Source organism: Python bivittatus, unplaced genomic scaffold (assembly GCF_059951505.1).
Source record: "Python bivittatus isolate LINGU-HERP-01145 unplaced genomic scaffold, Pbiv_v1 ctg000010_np1212, whole genome shotgun sequence".
In the NCBI taxonomy this organism is placed as follows: Eukaryota; Metazoa; Chordata; class Lepidosauria; order Squamata; family Pythonidae; genus Python; species Python bivittatus.
The window spans coordinates 220,659-244,929 of record NW_028277029.1 but is presented as its reverse complement, the minus strand read 5'-3'; the positions used below and the strand labels follow the sequence as shown (position 1 = coordinate 244,929).

Sequence of the window (24,271 nt, the reverse complement as noted above, 5' to 3'; positions counted from 1 at the left end):
TTCTTTCAGCACCATTGTAACTTTGAATGGTTGTTAAATGAATGGTGGTAATTTGAGGACTACCTGTAGATGAATACATAAAAGAACCACTTGAGTAGGAATTGATGGTTAGCTGAAATACTTCTAAAGCACTATGTGCACTTAAAACTCACTGAATCCCGTGATGAATTCTTCTAGAGTAAGAGAACCATTGCCATCTGTATCCAGAGTGTTAAATACTTTCTCCAGCTCTTCTGGGACAAGAGGTAACTCACCATGGAGCCTCTAAAATGACAATGTTTTCCTCAATTATATAGATGTTATGTATAAATTAAGAAGGTTAATTTTAAAAAGATCCTGAAAAAAGACAAATAATTTAGATGACTAGGAGATTCCTTTTCTTTTTACCCAGGGGAATTACAACTATCTAATAAGAAATAAGTCTCATTGACTCATGAGGATTTCAACCTGTGTCTTACAATGTCTGGATTCAGACTGGGTTAGAAAGGTACCAGAGAAATTTGGAACCAATGCAATGTCTTTATTAAATAGCCATCAGTGACATAAAATATTGTAGATACCATGAGAAATCATTCCTCCCACTCTACCCTTTAAAGGCTGATTTGTACTCATTTGGGTATTATCCTCTTTTTAACAAGGATTGAGCTTCACATTCCTATCATGTTGATTTATCCTTTGGCTAACAGAGACCTAACTTGGTGGATCCTAAACATTTGTTCTATAAAGAACATTTATCCTAAGCTTCATCATATGACAGTCCTTCCAGGTACAATGCTGAAGTTCTATATCCATGCTTCTCCACTGAGGGGTGGAAAGAATATGAATAAATGAACCTGAGATACATTGCAGATCTGTTCTCCTTCTCATTGATCCCCCAGCATCCTTCAACATCATGCATCATTTTTTTGAATGCAGTACAAAATCTAGCATCTGGAACTCTACTTTTAACAACAACATAAACACTTTTCTTCTCTCTCTGATTAAAAAAAAGTGAATTTTGCTGCCACATTTCATTGGCCTTATCTGGGGGGTTCCCAGGGGTGCAAAAAGAGGGTTTATATGGCCCACAGGTAAGGTACTGTCCACCTTGGACCTAGAATCCACAAACTACAAGCCTGTGCTTTCAAGAAAAGCACTATATACTTCAAGACAACTTGAGAGTCAATTCCCAGAACTAACAAAAAACACTCCATCTTCTCTGAATTCAGCTTCAACTAGTTAGTCTACATGGATTATTGTCTCCAGGCAATGGTTCAGAACTTCACCTATGTCTTTGTATGACATGTAATTGAGTGATAGTTGGGCATCATCCATATATTGCTGACACCACATTCCAAAATTCCAGATGACTTCTCCTAGCAATTTCAAATAAATATTAAATAGCATGGGAGGTAAAACAGAACCCAGAGGCTCCCACAGAACATTGTCTAAAAGTTCAAATTGCAGATTCCCAAACACTACTTCTGAGACCAGTCTTTCTGAAGAAAGAGGAGCCGTGCCCCAAGTTCTAGCCCCGTAAGCCTATCCAGAAAGATACTGCCAATAGTATTGAAAGGGCCGGCAGAACCTGAATACATCGCCCTAGTAGGTCGGCCATCAGAATAAGTAAGCCTGTCTCAGTCCCCAGACAGGATCCAATACTGGACAGAGAGCTAATAATACATGAAAAGAGAGTTCCCAACAATGCTGTGCTCAAAATGAAACCGTGAAGCAAATGTGGAGGCTCCTGCTTTGGACAAACATTAATTAAGAGAAGCAGGCAAAATAAAATAAGCAAACCGCAAAATAAAATGGAGATTTCACATACTGTGATGGTTAGTTGTGCTTTTTAAAAACATCTAAAGTACACCAATTGCCTCAGGCAGTGTTATAACTTCTGCAACTGGAGAGAAGGACCTGATGATTTGCCATCCTACATTTGGAGGGCCAGTGGGCTATCAGACACCTAAGGCAAGTCCAGAGGTCAGTAAGAAAGATCTGGAACAGGTGTGCGGGTTCTGATAATAGGGAGCTGGATCCAAACCACGGGCAAGTCTCTGCCCCTAGAGCTAAGCAGAGGTCAGTGCGGCTCCTCCAGAGGAAAGGCATCAATTCCACCAATGATTCATGGCTGGAGTATCTCTTCCCTGGAAACAGCCTTCCTGCTTCCTGACCTGCTTCCTTCCATATTCCTAGCTCTTCTGGCTCCTTACCCGATGGACTGACCACCGGCTTCCAATCTTGGACTGGTTCCCATGAGTTCCACTGTTCCAGGACCTTTAATCAATGTCTAATGGCCCTAGAATTCCCTCCTCAGCCATCACTATAGACCAGCTTAGTGGGATTCTCTGCTACAGTACAAAAGCAAATACTTTCTTATTAGGCTTTCTGCCGGATTTACATCCCTCAGCATGTGGGTTATCTCTGTTTACTCAATTTGTGTTGAACTAATTTACAGCCGAGTAATAAAGCTGTGAGAATGAATGTGCTATTCATTCTTGCCTGCTCACAGCTGCAACTTCAAACAGGACAAAGATTCCTTGACAATGAATGAATACTTATAAATCCACATTTTGCAGTTTACCTGCATGTCATGACGAGCGATAAACCCTTTCCCTTCTACATCACAGATCTGAAAGAACTCGTGTGCTTTGGCCAACACATCCAACTGTGCTTCTGAGTTATCTCCTTCTATTTTGCTGCCTTCTGGATCTTCCTGTAGCTGAGGATCAGCAACACCCCTGTTCTGTCTGTCCATCTTCACAGATTTTCATGAAGTTGCCATTTCTTTAGTCTCAAATACAGCCCACAAGCTGAACAGCTAAAGAATAAAGAACGTATAAGATTCTTGCATTGAGGTTCTTCACGATACTCTTTTTGTAATCATTTCTATAAATAGCTGCTGAAGCACCAAACAAGAACTGCCTAAAAAGTAAACATACAACATGTTTGACATTCTCATTAAGCTAGATGAGTTAACATTATTATTTTCTTTCTTTTATTTTTCTTTTTATAAGGATGTGCTGAATCTCTGGAAAATTTATGAACCAAACCCACCAAAAACTCCTTGGGGATGCAGAACATTATACTATTATGCTAGAAATTCAATCGAGTTACACCATGCCGAACTGAACATGATTTCTTTGCGGTTGTTCTGCCCGTGAGCAAACTAGCAAAATGTGGGCTCAGTGGCAGATTGTTGGGCATCCATAGCTAACCCTAAAACTGCACTCAGTGCTCAGCAACAGTTCAATAAATGAGGATACTCTATTAGGAACTGATTTGCTGATAACACCTAAAAATTAGAAACCAAATTTGTATAAAATACACCTTAAGTAAAAGATTTGTTGAGACATGCAACGAAGCTACTATTTTTTCTGCCAAAGCTATTTTCCACACATTTTTAAATATCACTGATCCAGTGAGAGATGTTTCTAGCATTTGGCCACAATAAAGCATTTTTATGGTAGCAAAAAAATTGTATCTGGCATTATGCCATCTAGCAACAAGAAGAGAATTGATATATTGGATCATCTCACCAGGTTTTAAATTTTTTTTAAAAAGCCACATTAAAATTAATAATCAAAATTTATTGACTGATTTTCTAACTGCAATATAACCATCCAGCCCCCACTGGAAAAAATCAGGCGAGGAGAATGCCATCCCTGCCCAAGGCGGCTGGTCCCATGATGTAACAGCTCTTGCAGTTCCCATCTTTCACCTGAATCTCCTGTCTCAGGTTCCAAGCCCTTGGTTCCTGTGTAACAGAAAACAGAGCTGCCCCTGCAGCACCTGGCAACCTTTTAGAGGTTGGCAGATGCGAATCCCATTGCCCCTCTGGGTCTTTTCTTTTGCAAGCCAAACAGGCCCAGGCCCTTAGACTGTTGCACCAAGGGCTTTGTTTCCAGAGCCGGGAGAATGATCAGTGGATGTTTTCCTGCTGTTGCTTGGTGGGACAGAGGAAAACAAAGCCGGGTGTCCTTAACATGCCTTCCATACACCATAATACAACAGTGTACTGTTCCTGTAGAAGTTACCCTCTTCTACTGATGTGCACTATTAAAAATAGGTTTTAAAGGAGTGGAACTTGGAGACATTTGTCATGCTTTATCTCCTTCTAAAGATCTAAATTTCTCTGGTAAAGGTCAATGTTTTTCCCTGACGCTGCTTCTGTTCCAGGTAACAGGTTAAAACAGCTGACAATCCCCCAGCAATCGAGGGACAGTTATTTCTGAAGCCCCAAATTGGCCCCTGAAGGGAGTTGAGCAACATCTCAACTGGAAACAGGAGCCGACTTATCAGCCTCTTCTGTGTACTCAATTGTAGGGCTTAAGCATGTACCTGGGAGGTCCTTAAGGATATTAAATAAATATTCTGAAAACCCCTGGATTTATTTTTAGGTTAATCAGGCTGAGAATGATGACAAAGGCAATCTGACAACCTGTGCTACACTAAAGGGTTGCCTCTGTTAAACTGAGTTTGCCGCATCTTTGCCTACTGAGAACGAAGGCAGCACAGTAGTCAGGACTGCGCACTGTCATGCCTTCCTCCTCAAACCTTTACAGGAAGTACTGTAGATCTGTAGCACCAAGACTGCTGGTCTTTAGAAATTTGCATCTGCCTGTCATACTTGAGTTTAATATGGGTGGTGAGGAAATCCATGTAACCACAGGAAACATACCGTCACTTCAAGCGTGTCAAGCTTCTCTGTGTTCACTGAGGAAAAATGATCAGAGCTTTTGCATATCTTTCACTAAACCAGAGATTATGCGGGCTGAACGGTCTCAGAAAATCCAGAGCATGTGGATTTAGAAAAGAATTTGGCCTCCGATGCATCTCAGGTTTCTCAGAAATAGCCCTGATGTAATGTGGACAGTGTCCGCTGAAATATCAGAGAGGTGACTCAGAAAACACGCCAGGCACTCCAGTGCCCCTGAATTTCCTTCCTTTCGTGCCTAGTTGTTACATTTGCAGAATAACACGCATATTTTACGTGTAATTTAACCGTTTAGTTCTCTACCCGGTGGCATGATTGAGAGGGATCAGAAGCATTTCCGCCTGGCGTAATAACGATTGAGCAAGCTCCGTGTAACCTGCCTGGCAGATACATCACACCCCATTCCTAAGAGAGGCACCCAGCTTGCAAATGTGCCAATGTGTGTACAGAAGGAGACACACCTGGACTGTAAACCAGCCAAGGAGCGGAGGTTCACCCCCTGGCCAACAGGTTAGCACGGTCATGGTATTTTATTTCCCTTTTTAACTCCAGGGAACACTTTCCACGTCTGCCGCGGGGACGGTGGCTTGCGACGAGGGGTCTCTTTGCGGCCACCCCCCCCCCCGTCCTCCCTCAGCGACACGTTTCCACAGACGAACAGGCAAAGACGTACGTTGTCTGAGGGGAGATTTCGTCACCGCTGTTTTCCGTCCCAGCGAGGAACCCGCAGACTGGGCTCGGTGCGGCCCTCTCCCACCAGCACTGTGCGCGCAACGGAAGCCCCTCGACAGGATGGGTGGCCGTAACGTTCAGATTTATGCTTCCAATCCGCCGCCACCATCTGGATAACGGCAGCCGGGCGCTATTTTCATAGCCCGAGGTCCCAGCGAAACTCTCAGCCGCGGCAAGAGTTAGTTTCACAGACTCCGTCCGTAGAGAGGCCTCAACCGGGCACGGCAACTTCCGCGGCGGCGGCGGCGGCGCTCGGTCCCCGCCGGCGAGGTTACGGACGGCGGGGCCGCGCTCCGGTCCCCGGGGCGCCTGTCGTTCGCCCGCCGACGTGGAAGAGCGCGAAGACGGGCCAGGCGGGCGCTCCTCGAGCCCCGTCTCCGCCAGGCGGCAGGCGCCGCCGCTCGTCGGAGGTGGGCATCGGCCGCGGCCGCCGCCTCTATTTCGTCCCGGGACCACGGGCGCCTTCTCCGACGAGCAGGCCCGGGCAGTGCCCGTCTCGCGAGCTCCCCGCGCTGCCCCTGCCCAGCGCCGCCACCCGGGGAGCGCGCCCGGCGCCTTCGACCGACGGCCGGCCGAGGAGGCCGTTTCTGCCTCCGGCGCGACCCCGGGGAAGGAAACGCGCCCTCGGAGCGCCGCGCCCGGAACTTGTAACCGCGCGACTCCGGCGTCCCCCCGCCTCCGCGGGCCCGAGGGGGCGCCCGGCCACGCTCCTCTCCCCAAAGCCGCCACGACGGCTCCGTTCCCGGGCCTCCTTCCGCTGCGGCCGAGGAGGGACCCGGCGGGCGGGCGCGCGGCTTACCTCGAGGTCTCTCTCCGGGCGACGCGTCGTCGGCGCCTCCCGCAGCCCGGCCCTCGAGCCGCTCCTCGGCCCACCTGGGCGCGCAGACGGAGGGAGGGAGGGAGGGAGGCGGGGCCGCGCGCCTTGCTCAACCCGCGCGGGGGGCGCCGGAGCGGGCCCGACCGGTCCGGCCTCCGCCGGGGTTCCGCCCACGTGTGCGCCCGGAGCTGCGGCCGTGCTCGAGGCAGCGCCCCCAAGCCGGAGACGGGCGTCGCACCGACGCGGCCAGCCGGCTGCAGGGCGCCCACCGAGGGCCCGGGCGGGAGTCCCCGCGCCTTCCGCCCCGAAGCGCGAAGCGGGCGGGCGGGCACCGCATCGCCTGTCGCCGCAGAGCCGGGGAAGGAGCGCTCCGCTCGGCCGTCGGGGCCCGCGCGGCTCCGGGAGCCGGCTCCCCCGCTCGGCCGCTTTATCATTGCTCTTATCACATTCAGCGCACGGGAGTATTCGCTGCTGCTTTATTGCCCCGCTACTCGTCAAGCCGTTTCCGCGCTCTGCGGCTGAGGCTTCACCGAGAGACCGCGGAGCGAACGCCCCGCGGCCGGGAGGCGGGACGGGACCGGGCCAGCCCCGGGGGGGAGGCGGCGGCCGTGCGGGGCCCCGGCCGAACGGGCGGCCGGGCCCCTGCGCCGCCGGCCCTCTCGTCTCCTTCCGCACCGGCTTCGCCCTCCCCGCGCGGCCCCGGCAGCCTTCCCCATTCCGGGCTGTTCTTCCAGGCTGCCAGCGCGCCCCCGGCTCACGCCCGAAAGTCCCGCTGCGCGCGGGGCAGAGGGAAGGAAGGGCGCAGGGCCCGCCCCCAACCCAGCGCGAGGCCGGGGGCGGGCGGGCCTCGGGGCGGGGCGGCCCCGCCTCCTCTTGCGACGCCCCGCCGCGGCCCCGCGGGGCGCGCCCATTGGCCCGGGAGCGGCGCCGGCGTGACGTCATCTATGCGGGCGGCGGCGCGAGGCATGGCTGCCTTCTGCTTAACGGTCGTCCGGCAGTGAGTATCCGCGCCGGGCTGGAGGCCGGGCAGGGGCCCCGGGCGGCAGGACCGTCGCCCCCTCCATCGCGGCGTTCGGCCTCCGACTTCGCGGCCGCTCAGGCGGGCGGGTGTCCCGCCGGCGCCGGCTACCCCGGTGGGCCTCTGCGGGCCTTGGCCCCGCGCGCGGGCAGCCTCCCCTTCCGTCCTGGCCCGGGGAAGGGGGCGACCCGCCTCTCCCGCGGGGGATTTGCGCCTGCGGCCGAGCCTGGGCCGAAGAAGCGCGGCAATGGAGGAGCCCGGGTGGGATGCTGCTTCGGGGCGGAGGGGCGTCTGGGCCGCATCGCCATCGCCTGGCGCAGAAAAGGAGGCGCCTCCCCCGCGGGGGCTCTGTTCGGGGGCGGCCGTTTTCCTCGCCCAGACAGGCTCGCGGGGCTGCTTGAGCGTCTGGCCCACCGAAGGCCATCCCCGTGGACTTCATCGCTGGTCCGCGGAAGGCCACAATGCAGTCGCGATTATCTGTTTGCCTGCGTGGATCGCTGGCTTATGGCTGCCCCATCAGTTTGAGACATTGCTTAGGTTTTCTTTCAGCGTTTTCCACTTCCACTTCTTGTACTCAGTATCTGTGTACCGAGATGCCCCAGCTCAGGTAGGGCTCGCAGTTTACTACCCAGTTTGTGGACATATCGCTCAGGTGGTTGGCTGTAGTTTTACACCTTTCCACTACATACTACCCCTGATCTAACTGCCAGGCAGCCATTAATGCCACTTTTGAGCAGTATCTGGAATCATGAGACACCCCAATCCAATGGTGTCGTTATGTATGTTAAATTTCCTCAGAGGACTTCTGAAGGTCCTCAGCAGCCAATTTGAAACCATCTCCATCACTGGTGAGAGGGAGTCAGATGAATATCAGCAGAATCTCTGATCTTTCCTGAGTGCCCAGTAAAGGCCTATTGCTACTGCACCATGTGCTCAAGATAGGTAATCTATACTTTACATACTGTACCAAGTCAAACCTCATGTCACATGATTATTCCAGGAAACTCAGTTCTTCAAGGTCTTGGCTCTCCTGTAAGAGTGTAGGGCTTACAGAAGGCCCTCTAGTCCTCCTTGGTCAGTGAATGCAAGTCAAACTACTCCTATCCACACCATGGATTTCAGGGGGCAGGGGGAGGACACAGGTTTACGGGTGGACTTCATTTTAGACCACATTCAAGACTGAAAACAATAATGCAACAGTTTCAGTTTGCTCCACTGAAACGAATATGGAGTAGCCCTAATCGTCCCTGAATACAACATTACCAAAGGTACTCTTCAGCAGTACCTTAGTGTACAACATGCCTCCAGTAACTATTGCTCAGCTGACCTCTCTGGGAATCCTTGAACTGGAAAGAACCTTTCAATGCAGAAATTCAAATTAAGGTATCTCCCAAAGATTGCTGTCCTGCATTTCCTTGAATACATCTAGTGAAGAAGAGCTCATATCTTCCTCTGGAAATGGTTCTACTCTTAGCTGTTCTAACCATTAGGAAGATTTTCCTAGCATCCAACCAGAAACTTCCCTTTATGTAACTTGAGATGGTTGTTCCAAGTCCCGTACTCTGCAGTGACAAGGAATAGATCCTTTCTGTATAGTACCCCTTGAAAAATCCTTAGTGATTTTTTCCCCTCAAGTCTAAAGATAACCACTTTTCTCAGTCTCTCCTTGCTGTGCTTCTCTGCACCTGTTCTAGTTCTCTGAATTGTTCTTCAAATCTGGTGTTCAGAACTAAGTGCAGTACTCAGGGTGGCCCTTACCAGTTTTTAAGACAGTAGAACTATTATTGCCCATTATTAATTATTTCCTTTTGGAAACAATGCTTCTATTGAAGCTGCCTTTTTAACAGACATTCTCACACTGCTGACTTTCACAGAATTTGTGACAGATCCTTTTTACGTGTATTATTACCAAGCCGGGAGCCACCCATCCTGTATTTCATTCATGTTAAATTTTGTTTCTGTTTCTAGGGTATTAGCTGTTGTATCCAATTTTGTCAGCTGTGCCCTTGCTAAGCTTTCCTTCTGCCTTTTCATCCAAGTAACTAATTAAATGTGGAAGCGTATTGGGATCAGGACCAAACCCTGTGGCATCCCAGTTGATACCTCAGTCCAGTGGATGAAGAACTATAGATAAGCACCCTTTGACTACAGTTTTCAAGCCAGCTGTGGATTCACATGTGGAGCTTGCCATGCAACCTATACTTCAATTGCTTGGTAATCAGAGTATCATGAGGTGTTTTGCTAAATGCTTTTCTAAATATAAGAACATAAGCAGTGCCCTACTGGATTGAATCCCTGGCGTATCTAGTCCAGCAGTCTGTTCTTATAGTGGCCAACTAGCTGCACAGTGGCCAACCAACTCCATTAGTCTCCCAGCAGCTGGCCTTGAGTGGCAATCACGCTGCCATCAAGGCTAGTAGCCATTGATTTCCATGACTTCCATGAATTAGTCCAACCCTTTCTTGAAGCCAGTCAACCTGGTAGTCAGCATTACCTCTCATAGTAGCGAATTCCAAAGTTGAACTATACATTGTATAAAAAATATTTCCTTTGTCCTCATTCTTCCAGGATTCAATTTCATTGGGTAACCTCTGGTTCTAAGTCCACTTGTATGATGTCCACAAAATTCCCACATTCAACAAAGGAAGTTACACCATCCCAAAAAACACCAAGTCTGATAATATTTCTTGGCAAATCCATGCTGACTTCTAATCATCACTTCATTGTTTAAAAGGGTTTATGGATTAATCGCTTTATGACCTGCTCTAGAATTTTCCAAGGTATTGGTTGGTATGAGACTGATTAACCTGTGTTTCTCTGGTTCTCCTTTTCGTTTTTGAAGTTAGGGACAATATTTGCTCTCTTCCAGTCATCTGATAAGTGACCCATTCTCCAGAATTTCTGAAAAGTAATGGATGGAGATTTGGCTAGGCCATCAGCCAGTGCCTCTAATATCCTAAGGGGGAGTGCGCCTGGTTCTGGAGGTAGCAGTTTATTCAAGGTCAGTAGATAGTCATGGACTATGGAGCTTAAGCTGGTGTACTGCTCCTTCAAACAGCTCTTGACAAGTGCACGAATCCCTTAGAGAAGACTGAGCCACAATATGGGCTTTCTTTGTTACCCATTAGCATTTTGCTCTGTTCATTAAGCAGGTGGTATAATGACAATTTTATTTTTATTTTGAATGAACGTGAAGAAACTGCCTTTGTTAAACTGTACTCATTCTGAACTTGTTTTCTTAATACCGTCTCTACAAATCTGGGCTGAATGTCTGTACTCTTCCTTGATGACTTGCCCTTAGTTTTACTATATGCTTCCTTTCACGTTCACAGACCTTCACAATGCTTTTTGTGCAATCATGTGTCCTCTCACTGGAATTGTTTCTAGTATCTCCCTTTTTAGGAAACCCCCAGCCCCCACTCCAGTCTTGGGTTTCTTCTGCGTTCATGGGAACGATTCCTAGAGATGTGTTTTGTTGGGAGCCCTGATTACGCAAGATTCTCAACTGTGTAAATCACAGTTCATTTTGTGATCCCTTTCACTCCCTGACCTAATCTCCTGTGCAACAGCATACACACACACACACACACACACACACACACGTATGTATGTATGTATGGATGGATGAAATATATTAAAAGCAAAACCCAAAAATTTAAATAGAGATCACAAAGCCTGTATTCACTACAAGTCTACATTAGGATTTTATTCTGTCTTTATAACTCAAGGGCAGACAGCCTTTAAAATGAGAATATTGGCCTCTGAGGGCCACAGTGATGCTAATAATAAATATATTGGACCAAAGTCTTCAGCATTTACTTTCTCTCAAGCGTAGAAGACACTTCATCCAGCTCTTTTAGTTGTTAATTCAAAAATATGAGACATTCTGCTGTTCCAGAATACAGTTTTGCTTCCAAATTTTGACTATGCAGTCTTGGGAAGCTCTGGAGGGCACACAAATGGGGGTTCAACCAGAATCTTCCATAATTATGTAGAAACACTGTTGAATACTGTTGTAGAGACTGTCTTACATTGAAAGCAGTAAATCTTCCTTCCAAAGATGGCATTTGCCAGACTGAGGAAGATTCCAGTATAAAGATTTTAAAAATTATATTTTTGTAATTATGGATTTTTGAATCAACAGCAGTGAAAATGAAGCAGACAATTTTGATTTTTTTCACAAGCATTAAAGGCATTTTCTAACTAAGAGTTACAGTTTGAATACCTTAATGTGGACATTGCACAGTATCATTTTGTTGTCAATTGATTACTTTTACTGTTGTATTAAATTATTTAGTGAAGCATGAGAAAAAAATTCCAGACCTAATCTGAAAGTCTGTTTTCAAGTGGCAACCTGGCTGATGCCAAGGTGATCTAGACCCTAGTCAGTACAAACAGAGGGCTGTAACCTGCTAACCTTCTATACCCTATCTTGAATTCTGATGGAGAAAGACCAGATAATTGAACACAGAGCTCAGAGGGTGTCCCTCAGCCAAGGAGTCATCCTGGATTGCTTTCATCCTTTCTAATTAAATTGTATGTTAAATTAAGTATTGATTATTTAAATTGGGCTGTCTTTTTTCTTGTTTAAAGCTCTATACATTTATCGGTTCATCAGTCTTCTTAATAAACATAATCCCCCCCCCTTTGTTAGTATTAATGATGGGTAATATGAAAAACAACAACAGAACCCTCTTGTCTAAGTTCAACCTGAAGAGGAAAAATCTTCCTTGAAATGAATTGAATGTAGTAAGTCCTCTTCCTGCTGGGCCTCCCTATTCTGTATGTATGGTCAGCCTTCCCTCTTAGACCCTTGTTCTTACTCACTGTTTATATTGGCACTGGAAGACCTTGGTAATCTCAGTCTTCCCCCTTGATCATAGAACACTGGCTGTATCTAATCCAAACTCTACAGTTTCATGTCAGTCCTTCCAGCTGAGAAAATGACTAGTTTTTCCTGCTTAATCTCTCACAGTTCTCCCACTCTTTTTAGGGAGGTAAGTCCATGTAATCAAGTAGAGAGCAAGTTTGGTGTCATGGTGAAGGCACCAAGCTAGAAACCAAGAGATGGTGAGTTCTAGTCCCGCCTTAGGCGTGAAAGCCAGCTGGGTTACTTTGGGCCAGTCCCCCTCTCTCAGCCCATGATGTCAGGCACGGGCAACAAGCCAGTTGGTCAATTCCTGTTGCAGCCAACAGATCAACATTCGGTCAGTCAGAAAAAGCAGACCCTGCACCTGTGGGAAAATACTAGGAAGGGGGGAAAACGTCCATGTGATCAAGTCAGGGTTGAGGAGCCATTGGTAGATTCCTGGAGTGATCCCTGTGTCTTAAGAGGGCCAGGAAGTATGTGCTGGTGCCTCTTCATTCATCCCCACCACCAGCGAGGGCTGTGTCTTTTGTTAGCAGGGAAGGACGGTGATACCCCAGCTGGGTCAGTGCTGTAAGGGCTGAGTAACTCTAAAGATCCCTGGCTAAAGGCTCTGGATCAAAATTTGTTTTCTTCTGTTTCAAGTTTTTGGTTTCTGTTTTGTTTTTCCACAGTGGGGAAACAAGATACAACAAAGAGAAGATAATGCAAGGTTTGTCTCTCATGGTTATTAAATCACAGTGGCTTTTACCTTTACCTCTTTTATTTGGATACTAAATACTGAAATGTTATTGGCTTTATTTTGTCCAATTATTACGACTACATATATCTGAGACAGCCAGGAGCAGCCATATGAGCCTGAAAAACGACTTTGCTGCTTCCACAGTGTGAAGAAGGGGGCTTCTCTTTTGCAGGTTTGCACTTTCCTGGATTGGTGTTGCCCCAGTCGGTGACAGAAGGGCATCTGCCAGGAGAAGAGATTGTTCTCTGTGTGACCTCAAAGCAGCTGCTTGGGAGTCTGTTTTCAAGGCCTCCCTGCAGGAGTAAACATGGACATGGACTTGCTGATGAGTTTACAATGGCAAGCTCCTATATAATAGGAACATTTCTTGCCTAAAAATTGCCACTTGTCCTTGCTAATTGTCCAAGAGGATTGCTTAATTACAGTAGCTTCAAGATGATCATTGAGTTGTATACCAGGGAGTTACTCAGCTTGATCAGCTTGGTTGTGACAATTTAACTTCTTCATGATTCTACAGTTGGGGTTGTGATGACTTGGGGGTCTGTGTCCAGCAGATTAGGGGTTGCCTCCTGACCAGAGCCTCATGAAACTAAAACATAAGGATAGTGCTGAATCTGGTTGTCTGTCTTATTCCATTTATTGAGCCATTAACATATGTGGCACTTCACAAGATCATATAACCAAACAGATGTTTTCAAGTTAGGACAACGTAAGGCAAAAGAAAGGAAGATACATCATATTCAGCTGCATAACTTTTGACTTCTTTCACAGATGGCCAGAGCTCTTTTAGAAGGGCCTCTGTTTGTAGCTTAAATGCTTGTCCCCATTCTCTGGAGAGGAGCAGCTGATGAGGGCTAAAACATGCTTGTTCTAACTGTAGGATGCATTTCCATGGTGGCTCTTGCAGGTCAAGGTGTGGACGAGCCTCTCTCAGACACTGGATTCAAACAAGCCGATGCAGCTGGGATGTATCTCCGTCATATCAGATTTACTCATGTCTTCACCAGTGATCTGCTTCGGGCAAAGCAGGCAAGTCGTCATAGGTGAAATTACACATGAATGAATCCTTAGAATTGTTGGGAATTGGGAGGCATATCAATTCAATAAATAGTAATCATAATTCTAGGAGCTTGTTTTTGGAGTTCATTTTTTGTGGGATAAATACTATAAAATTGTAACATTTACAATGATTAGTGAATTGATTAACAATGCAGTTTTAAAAATTATACTAAAAATGAATGTATACTCCATTTTTAATTAGTTTGCCTACCCTTTAGTTTTTAACAATTGTTTTCTATTTTATAGACATTACCAATCTTAAATCATTATTATTCCATTGGTATATTTGGCAACTTGAGAGACAGGATGACATTTTTCATGTACTAATACGAGAAATGTAATTGTAGTGATGTTACAACTCCAGTGAAGGAGTGGCTAGTGAATGTTTACAACTTTTAATTGGACAGTAGAGGAAGATAATTAAGTTGATCACCTCTCTTTGTCCTGGCCTTGCCTACTTTTTGAGTGTGCCACCGCATGGCATTCAAAGGACAAGTGTGGCCTTGGTGCGAAAAAAGTTCAGCACTCATTCCTTGGGTATTAGGAACTCTGTATTTGAGGAAATGCTTTTTCCATTACACAACCAATCAAATGGAATATTAAAGGAACTCTAGCATTTAAAGTAGCTGCTGCTTCCTTTCTTTCATAGGCATAGTAGACTCTCCTCTGTATTAGAGCATTTGAAGTCTTATCAGCTGTGGTTTCACCACTGTGGAACACCTCCCCCTTGGAGATTAGGATGTTCATTTTATTTCTGTACCAAATGAGTAAGCTCTTCTCTCAAGGTTTTGGTCTTAACTCTCCATCCTATGGGAATGAGATTGGGGGTGGGGGGTTTATTATCATATTTTGCTTTGAGATCCACTGATATGTGAAGTATAGATATTAACCTATTTAAATAGTTGGGGGGGGGAGAGAATAAAAATGAAGTGGGTTAATGGGTGGAGTGGACAGCCAGGAAAGTTAAAGGCTCACCCCAACAGCAAGAAGGGTATGGTGTACAAGTGTTCCTCTGCCAGAGCTAGGTGTTTCTGAGCCGAAATGAGGAAATTCAGACACCCAGGTGGAGTGGCTGTAGCAGAAGCCTGGTGGAAGGGAGGGAATCTGTCTGACTTTGTCAGAAAGGATGGTGTTGCTCTTGCTATCAAAGAGGGTGGAAAGTCAGATGTTTTGGAAACAGTTGGAAGATTGGATTCTCTCACAGAATCACTGTGGGCAGCATTATCTGGCCACAGAAATAAATGAGATCTAGAGATGTGTTTGTTGCCCACCTGACTGAAATGCTGACAAATTATTGTGTCTTAGAGCATTTACTCTTGGAACAGATCAGACTGGAGGTGGCTGTTGATTTAAATCTAAGTGTTGACTGTGATCTGGTGTGGGACTTGGACTTGTCTGCACAAGCCACTCACTGTTTTTATAGGGCATGTTCTTGCAATTCAGCCTTTGTCTCATCCCCAGCATACCATAAGAATAGTCTAAATGTGTCCTTAGCTGTTTGAGTCTGTCCTTTTTTCTGATTTGCAGCTTAGCTTCTTAGGCCCTACAGCATAATAGGACATTAACCTAAAGAACTGTAAAAGGTTGATGTCTGCATTGTATGTTTTGCTATGCCTGTATTAATTTAAACAAAAACCAAAAACCCAACTCACAAATAATTACTTTTCAAAGAAGCTGAAAATTCTTCTCTGGAGCCCCAGGTGATGTCTTTGTGGCCTTGTCATGTGCCCTGTGGCCCCTGATCATCCCCCAAATTGCTTATAGAGAAGTACAGCCCTGACCACAAAAAGGGCCCCTCCTCAGTTTTAAAGCAAATATTTACCTTTCAGAATTCAGCTTTACTGTATTGCATTTCCTTATTTTTTCAGTGTTCTTTATTCCACTTCTGTTACAGAAAATCCTGAAACAGTTTGCAATACAGGTAGTCCTCATTTAAAGACTACTAGCTCAGCCACCGTTCAAACTTATGATGACACTGAACAAGGGGGACTTACGATGGGTCCTCGCAGGTGCAGCTGTCCCAGTATCCCCACAGTCATGTGATTGCAATTCAGGCACTTGGCAACCAGCGTGCATTTACGATAATCGCAGAGTCCCACAGTCATGTGATTGCCATTTGCGAGCTTCACTGCCAGCTTCTGACAAGCAAAGTCAGTGGGGAAGCCGGCAGGAAGTCACAAATGGTGACCATGTGACCTTGTGCTTAAGGGCGGCACAGGATTCACTTAATGATGGCAACTGGAAGTCCTGGAACTGCAGTTGCTAAGCGGCGCAGTCACATGACGTCGTGCTTTACAACCACATTGCTTAGCAACAGAAAGTCCAGTCCCAATTACTGTTGTTAAGTGAGAACTACCTGTAGCTATAAGTGTGTTCCAGATAACCAAGTGTGATGGAATGGAATTATGAAGGCCAGGCTCGGGGAGATAAGCGTTTGCTTAGCTCACCAAAAGAGCGTGGGAACCACAAGAGGATGAGGCTGGCACCTCCCTGAGGAATTCACGGTGTTGTGGCTGCCTGGCTTGGGACCTGGGGTTTCAGTCTGGGAAGATTCTTGCTAGAGGTTGTAGCTAATAGCTGAATTGATTTTGAACTGTCTCTTGGAGTTCTTTGGGCTAAACCTGACATCAAGTAAAAACAAAACAAACCCAGTTAAGAGCATCACACCATGGAACTGTTGATAGCTGGGGAAGGTGACATAAAAAGGTGGGCCCTTTAGACTCTGGGAATGGCCCTGCCTTGATGCCACTCTCAGTATTTGTGGAAGAAAATTCCCTAATAATAGCGGGGGGGGCGGGTGGCCTTTCTCATCTCTGCCAAATGGCCTGGGTGTTGTTTTTCTGGCTGGCCACGGTTCTTTCTTGCTTGTATTTCTGTGTGTTGTTTTATTTATCTGTAAGCTGCCCAGAGTAGTCAGGGAGTCAGGTGGCCTCTAAATTGGAAATAAATACATTTTTTAAAAAAAGAATATTTTTTTTTAACATTAATTTTACCATTTCAGACCACAGCCTCAATTCTTAAAAATAGTCAGTACTGCAAAGAGATTCCTGTAAAATGTGATGCCCGCCTTCGAGAACGGGTAAGTATTCCATTGTAACTTGAAGACCAATACCAGATTTCATGTCTGCACCCTGAACTGGGCAGGGCAGGTGCATGGACCGTGGCGCAGATGTAATACGAACTGAGTAGAATCGGGCTGAGACCGGACCGATCTTGCTTTGCGGATTGCAGCTCTGTGCGTGTGCAGAGACCACCGTTACCAGGTGGGGCAGCTGTTCTGCCTCAAGAAAGAGGGGCCTCAGCCAGTGTCGCCCAGGAAAACAGTCCTTGCCAAGAGGATGGTCTTAGTGTACAGCATAGTGCCTGCCTTGCCTGCCCAGCACTAAATGTAGGAAGTGATAAAAAGACCTCTTCCCTATTCACACCCTGCGTTTTATCTTTGAAATACCTACATCATCAGATTTTGTGGGAATCTGTAGTTTAGATTGGGGGGGGGGTTAGATAGATACGTTTGAATCCATTGAAATTTTAATTCTTTGGATCAAATTTTTTATTTAATTTTGATGGTGTGCACGGTGTGATGGCACGGCAGATTGCTGGCATTCCACCGGGGCACTGAAAGAGTTAACTGGGCCCTTCCTTATCAGGCAGGGAAGGTGGGGAGAGGGGAGTCATTGGAGAGTTGCGATTGGGTCGTTGAGAACTGAGAGAGAGGAGGGTGAAAAGCGGGAAAGGAAAAGGAAATAATCCATCTCCATAAACAGAGGCAAAGATAAACACCAGCAGGCCATGTGGAAAAGTAAATTGCCTTTCAGCACACAAGCAGGAAGTTGGGTACTTTTCAGGAGAAGCAGCAGCTTCTCTCATCTGTTTAGACAACCGTTAAAGTTGTAACGGCTGACGAACATCGGGTCCAGCGAGTAAACAAGCGCCCGACCACAATAGCCTTGCCTTGCCGCCCAGTGCCCAACCCACTCCCTGCCACGGGAAGAGCCATGAAAGAGTGGAAGGAAACACAGGCGTGCGATCCTGGGCGAGGGCCCCGGGCGAGGGCAGCAAGAGTTTGAAATGCATTTGTCATCAGAATAAATTCAGGCAGCTTCTGACTCAGCAAATCTAGTCCTACTATCTGCCACTGGAGAGGTTTTAAATTTAACAGAATACGATAGCCATATTAAATGAATAATTTATCACAATTTCTCCAGCCTTTTAGTTGCGGGATGTGGCAGGACGGGCTCGGGTTACAGGAAGGCAGATTTTGAGCAAACGTTAGGGTGGCGGGTGAAGCCGGGGAGAGATGGAGGGCAAGCAGGTAATTTGGCTGCTACAGGAGCTGCACCGGGAGAGCTGCTTTGCTTCATTTCTTGGTGCCCTTCGGTGTGGGATGCCAGCGGCATCATTGCCGCCGCCACGTAATGCTCTCGTGTCTTGACAGAAGTACGGAGTGGCAGAAGGGAGGCCTCTCGGCGATCTTAAGACCATGGCCAAAGCTGCTGGGGAGCAGTATCCCTCTTTCACACCTCCCGGAGGAGAAACACTGGATCAAGTAAGGATGGTGTTTTGGCGGGCTTGTAGTCCGTTGCGAAGTGACTGACTGAGTCTTTATGCACTTGTGAGTGGCCGGACTGACCCTGACTCCCCCAGAGCAGCAAAGGTCTTGCTAAAATGCCTCCAGCAGGCAGAGAGACTGGAGCTGAACTGGAGAAGGAAGAGGCGGCTAAGGCGCATGTGGACTCGCGCACCCGTGGCTGGTAGACGTGGGTGCCAGCCTTTCCGACGGGTCAGTTGTAGATCATTCATAGATGCAGCATTTGCACTACGAGTGCAAAACTTTCACACCTTCATGCGTATTCACACTTCACATGCAAGTTTATCGTTTATATTCCTTCCAGCGTACAGCCGCATCAGCTACATATCTCGCACACGCACATCCATGGAGGCAACATACAAGTACATGTCATTCAGAAACAGGCATAATTTACTCCTAGTAATTTGCCTCTGTGGACAGTTGCTTCAGTTCATAAGTTTCACGCAATATTTGATGATGATGCTACATAGTCAGCTTTCATTTTGTCATTCCTGTTTATATAGAGCACCGTTGTTGCACAAACACTTACAGGATAACACAGTATAAACAAGAGGTAGAACTACCGTTATATCACTGAGGGAATCCAGGAAGTTTATTTGTTGATTCATTAGATTTACTTCTTGCTTTTCCCTCCAAACTGATGCTCAAGGTGATTGGAGAGCATAAAAATAAAGATTAAGAGAAAAATGATAAACATAAAATTGAACAATACAATTATTGTATTTATTAGAAGGATTTACATATAATTTTAGCTTTGGCAGGCTATCACCTAGCAGCCCTCTTTGGATGCCAAACTCCCTTTTAGGGAGGCATCAACAAAAAGTCCCCCTACACCCACCTGATCAATTTGGACAGCATCTTGCCAAAAGAGTCTCTCAGATTCACCTGAGTCTTGATTCCTCATGAGCAGAGTCCAATGTGATGACAGCGGCAACACCTGACTTTATTATCTAGGATTTCTTCTGTCCTATAAACTCTAAGGAAGCGGATAGGATGCTCTCTGATATGATCTCCATCACTTGTGGCCTTGACCCATACCCTTCCTGGCCCTTTCAGAGTGTGTGCGTGTGACTGACTGGATTTAAGAGTTTCTCAGTACTTCTGTTCAGGACGGGATTTTGCCAGCAGCCTTGAAAGAAGCTGTGGCGAACTTCCTTCTGAAGAGACCCTCCCTGGATCCAGTCATTCTTGGGAGACAGTGGTAATGTCTCTGCTACGGAGTATACTTGATGAAACAGGTTATCTGTATCCTTGTCAGTCAGGTTTCAGACCTGGTCACAGGACTGATTGCTGTAGTGGAGGTCCTTTGTTGGGACCTGGATGTGGGGAGTGCACCTCTCTTGGTCCTGTTAGGCCTCTCGAGGGCCTTCAGTACCATTGATGATTACGCTGGACCACCTGCGGGGATTGGGGACACTGACTGACAGTGGTTCCGCTCCATCCTCAGTGGGCACTTCCAGTCAGTGGTTGAGGAAGGAGGAGTTGCCCTCGCGGCTGCTCACCTGTGAAGAGGAAGAACAGGTACAGGAAGTACTAAGGGCCACAGGGGATGAATATGAACCAAGGTCTTGGAATGTCCAGGTTTATTTCGGCTGATGTGGAAAATGGAGACGTTCAGCCAAGTTAGTTGGAGGTTCAGAGGAGCAATTCAGAGGAATTTGTGTCCCCTCAATTCAGAGGGAAATTGAGACAGAATTTGAGAGTTCATCTGATAAACTTAACTTGCAATAACTTTGCAACAATTTTGTTCTGATTTCTCCTTGCTTTAGGTAAAAGCCCGCGTCAAGGATTTTTTTGAATATATTTGCAATCTTGTTGCCCAGGAGGCATGTCTAGAAAAGCAAGTTTTTCCAAGTTCAGAAGGAAACAATACAGAAATGGCCAAAGGAAGTTCTACCAGATTGTTGCCAAACCACCATGGTGGACTGGAATGTGATTCTAATTCTGAAGGAGCTGCAGGAGGGCTGGCAGCCAACATCCTGGTTGTGAGTCACGGGGCATACATGAGAAACTGGGTTGGCTATTTCATTGCAGACCTGCAGTGTACTTTGCCAGCCACTTTGACAAAGGCAGAATTGTCCTTGGTTACTCCCAATACTGGAATTAGTCGGTTCCTTGTAAAACTGGAAACGAGAGAGAATGTTAAACCTAAAATCCATTGCATTTTTCTCAATAGGAGTGATCATTTACATGACATAAATGACAGCTGAAAGCATGCAGCTGTAAAACTTACACATGCAGAATGTATTTATGCACGGTATAGAATCATTATCTTTTAAATTACATTTGAGACATGGCATGTTGGAAAGAATTTTCTGCTAAAGAATTTAAAAACTCATTTTTCTTCTGTCTTTCTTTGCCTGTCTACCATTGTTGAAAAAGACAAGAAAGCAGCACTGGCTGGTGGGAAAGGTTATATTCTGGAGGAGTTTCTGCAAGTAATAGCTGTTCCAACAGCTCTCCTTGAGCCATTAAGGAAGGGGCAGAATTTGAATACTGCATATAAATCAACAGATGACCTTTAGATGATTTAATCAGGATCAGACCGTGGGCCAGAGCGTAATCTAGCTTCTTGTTTTAGGAGCAGGCCTCTAAAAAGGTGGAACTGGTTGATGGAACATGGTTTGGGATGATCCCAGCAAAAGGCTGAGAGAGAGTGGCTCTGCCTAAGAGACATAGCGGCTGTTTAAGTACCATAGGGGAAAACTCCCTCATTCCTGTTTAAATCATTTTAAGTAACTTGGTAACTGTTTTAAGTGACTTCAGTAACTATTTTAAGAAAAATAGGAGATAGCCTGATCTGATCCCTGTGAAAATCTTCTGCCCCAGCTCATCTGTGCTGATGCAGACTAATGTGATAACAAGATCCCAGCTGGTTTTAGAAAAACTTGCATAAGGGCCCTCCCTGGTGGACTGTGCCCTCTGTGAATCACAGGAAGTGAATAATAGTGCAATATATACCTGATTTTTTTGTTGTTTTAAATCATACTATAGAGCCGGGTCATCTTCTAAACTTTTCCCTTTGTTTTAATATACAGTGAGGGGGGAATATAAGCAAGAATGAAGTTGGGCCTTCCACCTTATTTATGACACAACATAAGAAACAGAATCAGATAATTGAGGGGCTAGCAGTCGTTCTTCTTCAACCAACGCTCCGTAGATGCTACTGAGAGTTGAAACAATTGTGCACTTTTTGTCACCTTGTATTGGCCAGTAAAGCTATTGCTCTAATGCGAATTATTCTGATGCATTCTGATACTTGTGGGCATTAGATCTGGAATGTGGTGGTTCTGTTGAGAGAACTATTCCCTTATTCATGGAGGCAAGATAACGTGTTCTCTGTAATATGGCGACCAAACACATGGGTCTTTATGTTGTATGCTAACACTCGGAAGTTGGCTTATTATGGTTTAGATGCTGTACCACCTACATGTCAAAGCCGAACAGGAAATAACACTTCACCAAGTGACATTTGTGGAAAGCGCAATTAGGTGGGTCGAGCGCTGCTTCCCCGCCTCTTTTCCCGGACGGCAGCCAGAGGCTCAGGGGCCTCACCTGCTCGGAGGAGGGGTGGCGGGAGGTGCCGGAAGGCTCTGCCGCCTAGCAGCGCGGTGCAGGTGCTCCGAGACAGGAAACGGGTGCCTCCACACGCGTTTGCCTTGCGTGCGTCGTCGGCTCTGATTTCAGATATGCAGAACTGAGATCTGGTTTCTTGTGTGTCTATCTAAGATGTATAATTTTCAGTCCCTTTGGTTTTCTCTGTATTTGAACCGTTTGCGGGGGATCACAAGCACATGTCATAAAACCATACAATAGTCCATTGTTTCATTTGTATTGTCAAATGCTACTTATTTCCTTTCAGTGTATGTAAAATACTCGCAGTGTTTGTATTTATTGGCCTTTAGACTTGTTTTGTTATTCTTTCTAATACTGTAGTGTTACTTTCGAGATAATTAAAATATCTCTGAGCTGCAACAGTCTGACTTTTCCTCTAGCTACACTAATGAGGAAAGATGGAGAGTGGCAGAGGCAGCCACAGCTAGCCCCAAAATGGGATGGGATGGCGTTAATTAAAATGAGAGCAAATATAGGCATATACCTAACGAAAATAACATTCTTTCCCCGCCTGTTCTCACAATCATAAAGGTAATTGGAATACATTATTTTCTCCCCATCTCTAATCTGATTTGGAATAAATAGAATTCAGTTGAATTTACCCCTGAAAATGGATTTCCCTTTAACGTTAATTTCAAATTGATTGGACCCTCCCCAGGGGGCTTCCAAGGAGGAGTCCCAGCAAGAGCAGCTGGGTCTTCCTCAGGCCGTGCACCCTCCCTCCAAGCTGTAATGGACAGCAGCCTCCCATGGTGTGTGCCCCTTCCCCCATCGCAGATGAGCAACAGACGTGTCCTAGCCAAAATTACAACTTGGTTGGGGTGCCTCGTTCGCTGGGAGGAGAAGACCAGCTTCACTGTTGTGTTCGCAGCCATGAGGCCAACATGTGAAGAAGCCCCTTTGGTTGAGAGTAAAGGGAAGAAAGAGGTCGCCTTCCTCCTTATTTCTAGTAACAGGTTCATTAAGGATAGGACTGGCAGGCTGCAGTGATCCCATGGGGACATCAGACACACCCGTTCATATTTAGCAGAAGGAAGAGACCTGGGTTGCTCGGCAGAAGCAGGGCGCACTGGGATTCACATCCTGGCCACGTGGACATTCCCTGTTTCCAGTTAAGAAAAAGTCTTCTCACCAGATCACACAGAGACCGTGAATAAAAGACTGAAAGGGGTCTTTGCCCAAGAATCTGGGAGATAAATTAGATTTCCAAGTGAAAGCAGCCCAGTTGCTGAGAGTTCTGTAACCTTTTCTGATCCCCTTCCTGAAATCTTGTTAAAAGAAACTGGGAGAATCTTTCTGTTGCCAAGAGCTGGATTAAGTAGAATGCAAATCCTTCTGCAGTATACCTTTCTCTTCTAAGGGTTACCTTGAGCTTGTTGCATGTAGCAAATCAAAGCTTTATTATAGTCCTAAGATTGGCAGTTGGAAAGAAGCAGCACCGGTAAAAACAAAGAGGTATAACACTAGAAATAACATTAAAACAAGTTTTTGAGACCAGAGGCCAGCCCTTTGAGGTAGACCAGGTCAAGAAAGAGACCCCACAAGGATTACAGGAACGCAACTGTAGTGTTGTATGGTATAATATCAGAATCTTGAAAGCCTGCCCGCATTTCTCCCTCTGATCCTACCCAAACTCCTCTTTTGACTCACTGGGGAAGCCTTTGACCCTCCGGGGCTACCACCGATTTCCAGAGTTTCTACCTGGCACTGAACTTTCCAGGAGGAAGCTCAAGGTTGTAAGGACCGAGGCGACACTCTTGCCCCATCCTCCCATTCCCTGGACGAAGAGAGAAAAGGAAAAGGTCTCCCGCAAGGCAGTGGCTGGCTGTGCAGCTGGAGAGGGTGGTTTCTGGGGTCATGGGCGGAGGGGTCTAAACTCAGTTACTGGAGTTACACATGGTAGGGATAGATAAAAGCGAGGAAAGCTGGATTAGCAGGGCTTTCAGCTGAACCCTGTGCGGTTTGGAAGCGAAAATCCTGGAGTACAGAGGTAGATGAAAACTACTGCGCTGTGGAAAATGGGAGTCTTGCTGAAATGGGGCCTCAGAGAAAAATCAGAAGGAAGGTTACCTTGCCCTATTCGTGGCATCCTTGGCCCATGTGCTGATGCTTGGAGTGTGGGAAATCGAGACAAGCT

The 24,271-nt window shown here is 46.4% G+C and overlaps 2 protein-coding genes across 17 annotated transcripts in view; one reads left to right on the top strand and one right to left on the bottom strand.

Annotated features, from left to right (window-relative positions):
- CRACR2A (calcium release activated channel regulator 2A) overlaps window positions 1-7,056 on the bottom strand; it is a 45,595-nt gene extending 38,539 nt beyond the window's left edge. Inside the window, exons 1-4 of one of the 8 annotated variants that reach the window (XM_088143653.1) lie at window positions 5,370-7,053; window positions 4,661-4,861; window positions 2,564-2,800; window positions 153-264 (exon numbers count right to left, since the gene is read on the bottom strand). In XM_088143653.1, coding sequence (XP_087999779.1) covers window positions 153-264; window positions 2,564-2,737 — 286 coding nt within the window. In that variant the 5' untranslated portion in view covers window positions 2,738-2,800; window positions 4,661-4,861; window positions 5,370-7,053. Of the gene's footprint in view, window positions 1-152; window positions 265-2,563; window positions 4,633-4,660; window positions 5,349-5,369 lie in introns of those variants that run through there. The other 7 variants (XM_088143778.1, XR_015796688.1, XM_088143605.1 and 4 more) reach the window with 7 other exon arrangements.
- A 92-nt stretch (window positions 7,057-7,148) lies between these two features.
- On the top strand, window positions 7,149-22,492 carry TIGAR (TP53 induced glycolysis regulatory phosphatase). Of its 9 annotated transcripts, none has more exons than XM_088144480.1 (7): window positions 7,149-7,242; window positions 12,805-12,842; window positions 13,780-13,901; window positions 16,933-17,010; window positions 18,367-18,477; window positions 20,289-20,504; window positions 21,558-22,492. In XM_088144480.1, exons 1-7 carry the CDS (start codon window positions 7,190-7,192, stop codon window positions 21,558-21,560), a joined length of 621 nt encoding a protein of 206 aa, XP_088000606.1. In that variant the 5' UTR covers window positions 7,149-7,189; the 3' UTR covers window positions 21,561-22,492. The 9 variants fall into 9 exon arrangements, with proteins under 9 accessions (XP_088000606.1, XP_088000286.1, XP_088000243.1 ...); XM_088144334.1 differs by adding an exon at window positions 10,133-10,264 and having other exon boundaries at window positions 7,167-7,242; window positions 20,289-22,492; XM_088144238.1 differs by adding an exon at window positions 9,232-10,264 and having other exon boundaries at window positions 7,184-7,242; window positions 20,289-22,492.
- The last annotated feature ends 1,779 nt before the right edge of the window (window positions 22,493-24,271 follow it).

Coding starts and splice junctions, on each gene's coding strand:
- TIGAR (XM_088144117.1), top strand. CDS start 7,190: ATGCGGGCGGCGGCGCGAGGCATGGCTGCCTTCTGCTTAACGGTCGTC. Junction 13,902..16,932: donor ATCTGCTTCGGGCAAAGCAG/GCAAGTCGTCAT, acceptor TTACCATTTCAG/ACCACAGCCTCAATTCTTAA. Junction 17,011..18,366: donor ATGCCCGCCTTCGAGAACGG/GTAAGTATTCCA, acceptor GTGTCTTGACAG/AAGTACGGAGTGGCAGAAGG.